This window comes from Manis javanica, chromosome 17 (genome assembly GCF_040802235.1).
Source record: "Manis javanica isolate MJ-LG chromosome 17, MJ_LKY, whole genome shotgun sequence".
Lineage (NCBI taxonomy): Eukaryota > Metazoa > Chordata > Mammalia > Pholidota > Manidae > Manis > Manis javanica.
This window is the reverse complement of record NC_133172.1, coordinates 16,237,193-16,247,976: the sequence shown is the minus strand read 5'-3', so window position 1 is coordinate 16,247,976 and position 10,784 is coordinate 16,237,193. Positions and strand designations below refer to the sequence as shown.

Genomic DNA, 10,784 nt, shown 5'->3' with positions numbered 1-10,784 from the left:
ATGCCAGGCTAAGATATCTTCACTGATAAATTCTGTTAAACATTTTTATTTAATTTTAATTCCATTAAACATTTAAAATTCTCTCAAGCATTTAAGGAAGAAATGTTAACAATTCTGTACAATATTGAAGAGGGAAATTCTTCCCAACTCATTCTACGAGCTATTTAGACAAAAACATTACCCCCCAAAATTACAAACCAATATATTTCATGAACCTATTTGCAAAATATTAATAACATTTTAGCAAGCTGAACCCAAAAGTATATAAAAACAATAATGTACAATGGTCAAGTGGTGTTTATACCAGGAATGTAAAATTGTTTTAAGATTTGAAGCCCAGTGTAAGTCACCATATTACTAAAAGAAAAAGACAATACTATCATCTCAGTAGATTCAGGAAAAGCATTTGGCAAATTCAACGTCCAGTTTTCATAAAGACACATCAGAAAAAGAAAAAAATATCCTCAACTCAATGAAGGCCAACTACCAAAAATCTTCAGCTGACATCTCAATTAATAGTACAAAACTGAATACTTTCCCTCTAAAATTCAGTACATGGCAAAGAAATCCACTGTCCCCTCTTCTGTTCAATATTGTATTGAATGTCTTATTAAATGAAATTGGGAAAGAAAAATAAATAGCATATATTTGATAGTGCAATGAAGCATTCAATTTCATTTTTTGATGTTTGGTCATAACTTTTTTTTTCATATAAATATATATATATATATATATATACATGTGGTATCATTAATCTACAATTACATAAAAGACATTATGTTTACTAGGCTCCCCCCTTCACCAAGTCCCCCCCACATACCCCTTCACAGTCACTGTCCATCAGCATACCAAGATGCTGTAAAATCACTACTTGTCTTCTCTGTGTTGCACAGCCCTCCCCGTGCACCCCCACACACCATACATGCTAATCATAATGCCCCCTTTCTTTTTCCCCCGCCCTTGTCCCTCACTTCCCACGCATCCTCCCCAGTCCACTTCCCTTTGGTAACTGTTAGTCCATTCTTGGGTTCTGTGATTCTACTGCTGTTTTGTTCCTTCAGTTTTCCTTTGTTCTTATACTCCACATATGAGTGAAATCATTTGGTACTTGTCTTTCTCTGCCTGGCTTATTTCACTGAGCATAATACCCTCTAGCTCCATCCATGTTGTTGCGAATGGTAGGATCTGTTTTTTTCTTATGGCTGCATAATATTCCATTGTGTATATGTAGAGATATTCTTTATCCATTCATCTACTAATGGACATTTGTTTTCTTCCATATCTTGGCTATTGTAAATAGTGCAGCGATAAACATAGGGGTGCATCTGTCTTTTTTAAAACTGGAGTGCTGCATTCTTAGGGTAAATTCCTAGAAGTGGAATACCTGGGTCAAATGGTATTTCTATTTTCAGCATTTTGAGGAACCTCCATACTGCTTTCCACAATGGCTGAACTAATTTACATTCCCACCAGCAGTGTAGGAGGGTTCCCCTTTCTCCACAACCTCGACAACATTTGTTGTTGTCTGTCTTTTGGATGGTAGCCACCCTTACTGGTGTGAGGTGATATCTCATTGTGGTTTTAATTTGCATTTCTCTGATGACAAGCCTTTTCATGTATCTGTTGGCCATCTGAATTTCTTGATTGGAGAACTGTCTAATCAGCTCCTCTGCCCATTTTTTAATTGGATTATTTGCTTTTCGTTTGTTGAAGTGCATGAGCTCTTTATATATTTTGGATGTCAACCCTTTATCAGATCTGTCACTTATGAATATATTCTCCCATACTGTAGGATATCTTTTTGTTCTATTGATGGTGTCCTTTGCTGTACAGAAGCTTTTCAGCTTGATATAGTCCCACTTGTTCATTTTTGCTTTTGTTTCCCTTGACCAGGGAGATATGTTCAAGAAGAGGTCACTCATGTTTATGTCTAAGAGATTTTTCCCTCTGTGTTTTTCTAAGAGTTTAATGGTTTCATGACTTACTTTCAAGTCTTTGATCCATTTTGAATTTACTTTTGTTTATGGGGTTAGACAGTGATCCAGTTTCATTCTCTTACACGTAGCTGTCCAGTTTTGCCAGCACCATCTGTTGAAGAGAATGTCATTTCCCCACTGTATGTCCATGGCTCCTTTATCAAATATTAGTTGACCATATATGTTTGGGTTAAGTTTGGAGTCTCTATTCTGTTCCATTGGTCTGTGGCTCTGTTCTTGTGCCAGTACCAAATTGTCTTGATTACTGTGGCTTTGTAGTAGAGCTTGAAGTTGGGGAGCGAGATCCCCCCACACACACTTTATTCTTCTTTCTCAGGATTGCTTTCGCTATTCAGGGTCTTTGGTGTTTCCATATGAATTTTTGAACTATTTGTTCCAGTTCATTGAAGAATGCTGTTGGTAATTTGGTAGGGATTGCATCAAATTTGTATATTGTTTTGGGTAGGATGGCCATTTTGATGATATTAATTCCTCCTAGCCAGGAGCATGGGATGAGTTTCCATTTGTTAGTGACCTCTTTAATTTCTCTTAAGAGTGTCTTATAGTTTTCAGGGTATAGGTCTTTCACTTCCTTGGATAGGTTTATTCCTAGGTATTTGATTCTTTTTGATGCTATTGTGAATGGAATTGTTTTCCTGATTTCTCTTGCTATTAGTTCATTGTTAGTGTATAGAAAAGCCACAGATTTCTGTGTGTTAATTTTGTATCCTGCAACTTTGCTGAATTCTGATATTAGTTCTAGTAATTTTGGAGTGGAGTCTTTAGGGTTTGTTATGTACGATATCATGTCATCTGCAATTAGTGACAATTTAACTTCTTCTTTACCAATCTGGATTCCTTGTATTTCTTTGTTTTGTCTAAATGCAGTGGCTAGGACCTCCAGTACTATGTTGAATAACAGTGGGGAGAGTGGGCATCCCTGTCTTGTTCCTGATCTCAGAGGAAAAGCTTTCAGCTTCTCACTATTCAGTACGATGTTGGCTGTGGGTTTATCATATATGGCCTTTATTATGTTGAGATACTTGCCCTCTGTGCCCATTTTGTTGAGAGTTTTTATCATGAATGGATGTTGAATTTTGTCGAATGCTCTTTCTGCATCTATGGAGATGATCATGTGGTTTTTGTCTTTCTTTTTGTTGGTGTGGTGGATGATGTTGATGGATTTTCGAATGTTGTACCATCCTTGCATCCCTGGGTTGAATCCTACTTGGTCATGGTGTATGATCCTTTTGATGTATTTTTGAATTCAGTTTGCTTATATTTTGTTGAGTATTTTTGCATCTATGTTCACAAGGGATATTGGTTGTAGTTTTCCTTTTTGGTGGGGTCTTTGCCTGGTTTTGGTATTAGGCTGATGTTGGCTTCATAGAATGAGTTTGGGAGTATTCCCTCCTCTTCTATTTTTTGGAAAACTTCAAGGAGAATGGGTATTATGTCTTCTCTGTATGTCTGATAAAATTCTGAGGTAAATCCATCTGGCCCGGGGGTTTTGTTCTTGGGTAGTTTTTTGATTACCTATTCAATTTCATTGCTGGTAATTGGTCTGTTTAGATTTTCTGTTTCTTTCTGGGTCAGTCTTGGAAGGTTGTATTTTTCTAGGAAGTTGTCCATTTCTCCTAGGTTTTCCAGCTTGTTACATATAGGTTTTCATAGTATTCTCTAATAATTCTTTGTATTTCTGTGGGGTCCATCATGATGTTTCCTTTCTCGTTTCTGATTCTGTTGATGTGTGTTGATTCTCTTTTTCTCTTAATAAGTCTGGCTAGAGGCTTATCTATTTTTTTTCTCAGAGAATCAGCTCTTGGTTTCTTTTATTGTTTCTATTGTTTAATTCTTCTCAATTTTATTTCTTTCTTCTCTGATCTTTATTATGTCCCTCCTTCTGCTGACCTTAGGCCTCATTTGTTCTTCTTTTTCCAATTTCAATAATTGTGACATTAGACTATTCATTTGGGATTGTTTTTCCTTCTTTAAATATGCCTGGATTGCTATATACTTTCCTCCTAAGACTGCTTTTGCTGCATCCCACAGTAGTTGGGGCTTTGTGTTGTTGTTGTCATTCGTTTCTATATATTGCTGGCTCTCCATTTTAATTTGGTCATTGATCCATTGATTTTTTGGGAGGATGGTGTTAAGCCTCCATGTGTTTGTGAGCCTTTTTGCTTTCTTTGTACAATTTATTTCTAGTTCTATACCTTTGTGGTCTGAAAAGTTGGTTGGTAGAATTTCCATCTTTTTTAATTTACTGAGGCTCTTTTTGTGGCCTAGTATGTGGTCTATTCTGGAGAATGTTCCATGTGCACTTGAGAATAATGTGTATCCTGTTGCTTTTGGATGTAGAGTTCTAGAGATGTCTTTTAGGTCCATCTGTTCTAATGTGTTGTTCAGTGCCTCTGTGTCCTTACTTATTTTCTGCCCAGTGGATCTATCCTTTGGAGTGAGTGGTGTGTTGAAGTCTCCCAAAAATAAATGCATGACATTCTATTTCCTCCTTCAATTCTGTTAGTATTTGTTTCACATATGTTGGTGCTACTGTGTTGGGTGCATATATATTTATAATGGTTATATCCTCTTGTTGGACTGAGCCCTTTATCATTATGTAATATCCTTCTTTATCTCTTGTTACTTTCTTTGTTTTGAAGTCTATTTTGTCTGATATTAGTATTGCAACACCTGCTTTTTTCTCGCTGTTGTTTGCATGAAATATCTTTTTCCATCCCTTGACTTTTGAACTGTGTATGTCTTTGGGTTTGAGGTGAGTCTCTTGCAAGCAGCATATAGATGGGTCTTGCTTTTTTATCCATTCTATTACTCTGTGTCTTTTGATTGGTGCATTCAGTCCATTTACATTTAGGGTGATTACTGAAAGATATGTACTTATTGCCATTGCAGGCTTTAAGTTTGTGGTTACCAAGGGTTCAAGGTTAGCTTCTTTACTATCTTACTGTCTAATTTAACTCAGTTATTGAGTTATTATAAACACTGTCTGATGATTCTTTATTTCTCTCCCTTCTTATTCCTCCTCCTCCATTCTTCATATGTTGGGTGTTTTGTTCTGTGCTCTTTTTAGGAGTGCTCCCATCTAGAGCAGTCCCTCTAAGGTACCCTGTAGAGGTGGTGTGTGGGAGGCAAATTCCCTTATCTTTTGCTTCTCTGGGAATTGTTTCATTCCTCCTTCATATTTAAATTATAATCATGCTGGATACAGTATTCTTGGTTCAAGCCCCTTCTGTTTCATTGCATTAAATGTATCAATGCATTCTCTTCTGGCCTGTGAGGTTTCTGTTGAGAAGTCTGATGATCGCCTGATGGGTTTTCACTTGTAGGTGACCTTTTTTTTCCTCTCTGGCTGCCTTTAATACTCTGTCCTTGTCGTTGATCTTTGCCATTTTAATTATTATGTGTCTTGGTGTTGCCTTCTTGGGTCCCTTGTCATGGGAGTTCTGTGTGCTTCTGTAGTCTGAGAGGCCATTTCCTCCCCTAGTTTGGGGAAGTTTTCAGCAATTATTTCTTCAAAGACACTTTCTATCCCTTTTTCTCTCTCTTCTTCTTCTGGTATTCCTATGATGCGAATATTGTTCAATTTCAATTGGTCACAGAGTTCTCTTAATATTCTTTCATTCCTGGATATCCTTTTATCTCTCTCTGCAGCAGCTTCTCTGTGCTCCTGTTCTCTGTTTTCTAGTCCATTAATGGTCTCTTGCATCTCGTCCATTCTGCTTTGAAGTCCTTCCAGAGCTTGTTTTATTTCTTTATTCTCCCTCATTAGTTCTTGCATATTTCTCTGCAAGTCCATCAGCATGGTTATGACTTTTGTTTTGAATTCCTTTTTAGGAAGATTGGTTAAATCTACCTCCCCAGATTCCTTCTCAGGAGAGGATGTTTAAGGTGTCTGGGTTAGCCTGGTCTGCATCAAATTTTTTTGCCTTTTCATGTTGATAGATGCAGTGGTATGCTATTGACTGGTCTGTCAGCTGGGAGAGCCAAGACCTTTTCCACTTGCTCCTGTCTTTTGTTTACTGGGACAACGGCGACCCCTAGCGGCTTCTGTTGGGCAATTGCATGTACACTGGGTCTGTTTCTTGCCCAGCCCACTATGGAGGAAGCTCCCTTGCTGTGGGTGTGGCCAGCCTCAGGCAGCTACTCTGCTATGGTGGGACAACGGAGTCTGAACAGATGGGGTGGCTGTTTATCGCTATGAGGGGTCTCAGAGCTGCTGCCCAGGGGGTTTCGGTGCCCAGAGTTCCCCAGAATTCCCACCTGCTGTGCTGGGTGTCCCAGGATGCTTCCGTCCCACTGTGGGGTCCCTGTCCCTTTAAGACTTTCAAAAAGCACTTGCTTTTCTTTGTCCCAGAGGTCCCAGCTGCAGAGATCCGCTCACAGATCTTACTGTCCTGTTTCCCTAGTATCCAGCACCGCATGCACTGTGTGTCTGCACTCTGGGTGCGGATGGCTAGGGCTGGGTGTTTAGCAGTCCTGGGCTCCCTGTCCCTCCCTGCTTCAACTCCTCTCCTACCACCAGGAGCTGGGGTGAGGGGCGCTCGGGTCCCGCCAGGCTGCAGCTGGTGTCTTACCCCCTTTGCGAGGCGCTGGGTTCTCGCAGGTGTGGATGTGGTCTGGCTGTTGTCCTGTGTCTTCTGGTCTCTCTTTTAGGGAGAGTTGTATTTGTTGTATTTTTAAAAAGATATATGTTTTTGGGAGGAGATTCCCACTGTCCTACTCACGCTGCCATCTTGGTTCTGCCTCCTGGTCATAACTTTTTTTAAACAACAAAACACTTGAAGGGAAAACGATCTAGGATTCATTTTTTTAAGATAATTCATCCCTACTTAAAGACATATTGCCTTACAAGTAATATCTATATACAAAAAAGTTATTGCCCTTGGTTTAACAATGATAAATAAAAGTATTAAATTTCTTCAATTGAGCAAGGTATGCAAGGATTTTGTTGTTGTTGTTGTTATGTTGAGCACTGAGAGGAGGATAACCTACTGGAATATAAAGATAAGAGCTGAATGAGCAGACCACAAACAGAAAGGAGTTATTTTCATAGAACCGGTATTTTCCTCCATCCCATCTCCATTTCATGTCAGTAAAAAAACACCAATGACCATTTGGTTAAAAAAAAAGGGAATATGCTTATGCATATACACCAGTTATTTTATGTACAATAACAGAATGAGAAGGGAAAAATGAAACAATAGAGAAACTGTACTGTAGTAGTCAGTTCGTGATGAAACCAAATTGCAGTTTTCTAATTGAAAATGTCTACTTGTTCTGGAGAGACAGAGTTCTGGAGTAAAGTAACAGGTTCCCTTTTAGTAGATATGTCCTGTCTGCTGCTGGGACACATCAATTGTATCTTCAGTCTCAATTTCCAGAAGCACAGGTGTGTCTGCTTCATTGGCTGACTGCCTGTCGCACTGAAATCTGATCTGCCGAACTGAGGAACCCCATAGATAACAACAGGCTTTCAAAAGTTTACTAAGTGGTGTATGCCTCTTAATCTTCGACTGCACCACAGGACCATCCTGCTCCAGCATCTTCTAATTAATATTGTTGTTCTCACTCTTGACCCTTCTTTGGGCTTTCCATCAGGCTTGGTGAGCTCCAGAGTCTCCTAAGCAGCTGCTTCCCTAGGTCTGCACTGAAGGTTACTTACACATGTAACAACATGTATGAATCTCCAGGGAATTATGCAGAGTAAAAAAGCCAACCACTCAAATTACATACTTTAAGATTCCTTTACATTATATTCTTGAAAGGTAAAATACTAAAGATAGAGGGGACTGTAGTTGGCGGGGGGAGTGGTTGTGACTATTAAAGGACAAGGTGAAGAATTTTTGTGATGATGGGAATATTCTTAACCTTGACTGTACTAATGTCAGTATATAGTGATACTGTATATAGTTTTGGAAGATGTTATCATTGGGGAAAACTGCATAAAGGGCATATGAGATATCTCTGAATTATTTTTTACAACTGCATGCAAATCTAGAATTACTTCAAAATAAAAAGTTAGATTAAAAAAAAGCTAGGCCAAAAAGAAAACAAATTCTAAGGTAGTAGACCAAAACCCCACTACATTAAGTAAATTCACTAAATATGTCAAATTAGAGTAAGACGGTTTTTAAAATAATTTTTTAAATATTTTTAAAATAATGCTGTTTAATAAGAGATATTTTTAAAAATAAAACAGAGTACAAGCAAAAGGGTAGAAAAAGATGAACCATGTACTAGTCAAAAGGATGGTGAAGCTATCATAATATCAAAATAGACTAAGACAAAAAGCAATATTATAAACAAAGGGTAAATTCCATAACTTCCTGTTGGATCAACCCAATGAGAAGCTATCACAACTCTAGATATATATCATCCAAGTTTGACATAAATAAAAGGAGGAATAAACAAATCTACAAGTATAAAAAATGAAATCAGGAATCTAGATTGGACATAGGTTTTTCTTCTCATCTTTTAAAATGATTAGCAAAAATAATTCTACAATAGATCGAAAAAAATCTATTGTTGGTAAAGACACATGAGACAAATAAGCATGACTCATTTGGAGGGCATGTTCTGTCCGTGCAGTGTTTGACTGGGAATCTCTTGTCTCAGATACAGATTTACATTTCTCTGAAACACTGCCGATTTTCATGTAGCGATAGGAAGACTATCTTCTGCATCCTAGAGATAATATAGTCCTTTGGACTTTGTATGGTTTCATGGTAAGCTTAAGAGCCAGAAGCCTCTCTGGTACCTTCAACCACTACAAGTTCCTGATACCCAGCATGCTATAGTCTAAAGCATTTTGATTTCTTTGCCAACACACTATAGCAAAAAGTGTTGGCTAGTGTTTCCATAGATATTTCCTCCAGTTTTAGTCTCTACTGAAAAATTGCAGGGAATATTCGATTTTCATTGTCAATTTTATTTTAATTCTTCTGAAGTCTGAGTGGAACCCATATGAAATGCTGAAAAAATCAGATCTTTAGGGCAGGAGTGACATATAGTCTAGTTTACTAGATTTTTTTAGGTTTTGCTCCTCCTTACTTCCCTACCTTCCCACTTAAACTTTTCAGTTCTGATGTTGAGGCTGCTTTGAATTCTTGACATCAACTTCCATTTGATGGCTCAATGTCTTTGCCTTCTTCAACAGTTTTTTTCTAAATTACCTGTAATACCTTTGTCCATGTAACGCACACTGAATGTGGAGTAACAGGGAAAAAGAGCAGGGGTGTTTTAGTAATACAGACTCAAGAATCCGTATAATTTTGGTTATTGGTTTATTGACATAACTTTATAAATTTCAATACTGTAATGGGCCAACGGCAAAATTAGAAACACAAAGAAATTATCAAGCAGTCTCTGAAAAAACTGCAGGGTCAGAATCAAACGGTCACGGGAACGTGTAATGCGACTATGGCCATACAAATGGTCGCAAATTCGCAAGACCCCAAAAGTCACTGGACCTCAATGTTTTTCGACGCATAGACTCCGCATCCCATGTTCCACGGCCGCAATCTCCCGCACACTGTCACACAAAGCCACTCCTCCCTTTTCTGACTGCCGCCAGGAGCCTGAGGCGCACGCTGCTCAATCTCATCCCATCAGTGGCCCCTCATCTTTCCTCACCTTCACCCTGCTGAAGCCCAGTCTCGGGTGGGGCCTAAACCAACGGGACTAAGAGGACTCTGAGGTGCTTCTTTCACGGACGAGGCACCGTAACCCCGAGAACCCAAAGATGCAGCCAACTGTAAGGAGGAAGCGACTTTTTGCAGAGAACAAACTCGGGCTGCGAAGGCCTCTGGGAGATGTAGTCCGGGGCAGGAAAGCTGCGGACTTTTTCAGATCCTTCTGGGCACCAACTTGCACTCCTAAGACCCTAGTGGGGACCTCCAGGGAGGCCGCTGTCGCACAACTGAGGGGCCGAGCCTGCTCGGCAGATGTGGGCGCCCTTAGCCGCCGCCGATGGTTATTCCACTCCTCTAAACAGGAAGACCCGTCCCGCCAGGGCGAGCCGCGGGGGCCTCTGGGAAGTGCGGTCCTGCGTCTAACGGACCGAGGCTGTGCTGCCTCAGCACCACTGCTGCTGACCTTAGTGGCGCCCCTGCCTCAGCCCGCGCTGACTGTGCCTCTTGGGGGGCGTGGGGAGTTGGGCCTGTGTCCGCCGGCTCCGGGGTGAGTTCTCCGGAAGGCGCGAGCTGTTGGTCAGGGGCTCGTTATGCTGGGCGGGAGCAGGGGCCTGCGGGCTCGGTGCCTGTGTTGTCGGAGGGGGACGCGGGGCAGGGCTGCGCGGCTGGCGGTGGTGCCCTGAGGCCGGGGAAGCGGCGTGTGAAGGACTGTAGTGTGTGGCGTGATGGGACTGTATTTGCCAGTTATATGTGACAGTATTGGATCGTGGGTTATGGTAACTGGAAGTCTGTTTCTACAGGAGACTTCAGTAGTCTCAACGCTTGGAGTACTTATTTATTTTAAATTTTACTTTCGTGTATTAGCCACGTTTTGTATGCATATTAACTTTATGCTCCTTGCCCCTCCACTCCCCCGCGCCAATCGCAAAATACAGAAAAGCTCAAAGAACACAAAAATTATGCATAATTCTACCCACCATCAAAATGTACTTCCCTTCTTTTCACCTCTCTCTGAAAACATACACATGCATTCATATATCACGATATATGTGCAAAATAGCTTAAAATTTGCATTCACACTGTACATATAGTTCTGTAACCCATCTTTGTCACTTAACAAAACAGTATTAAGATCTTTCCATTTAAACAACTACAA

At 40.1% G+C, this 10,784-nt stretch overlaps 1 protein-coding gene across 1 annotated transcript in view; it reads left to right on the top strand.

The window, feature by feature from the left end:
* Positions 1-9,302: 9,302 nt before the first annotated feature.
* Positions 9,303-10,784, top strand: part of ZNF569 (zinc finger protein 569) — a 70,833-nt gene continuing 69,351 nt past the window's right edge. The window contains exon 1 of the mRNA XM_037013799.2: positions 9,303-10,175. Within this exon, the coding sequence (XP_036869694.1) occupies positions 9,739-10,175 (437 nt within the window). The 5' untranslated portion in view covers positions 9,303-9,738. The remainder of the gene's footprint in view (positions 10,176-10,784) is intronic.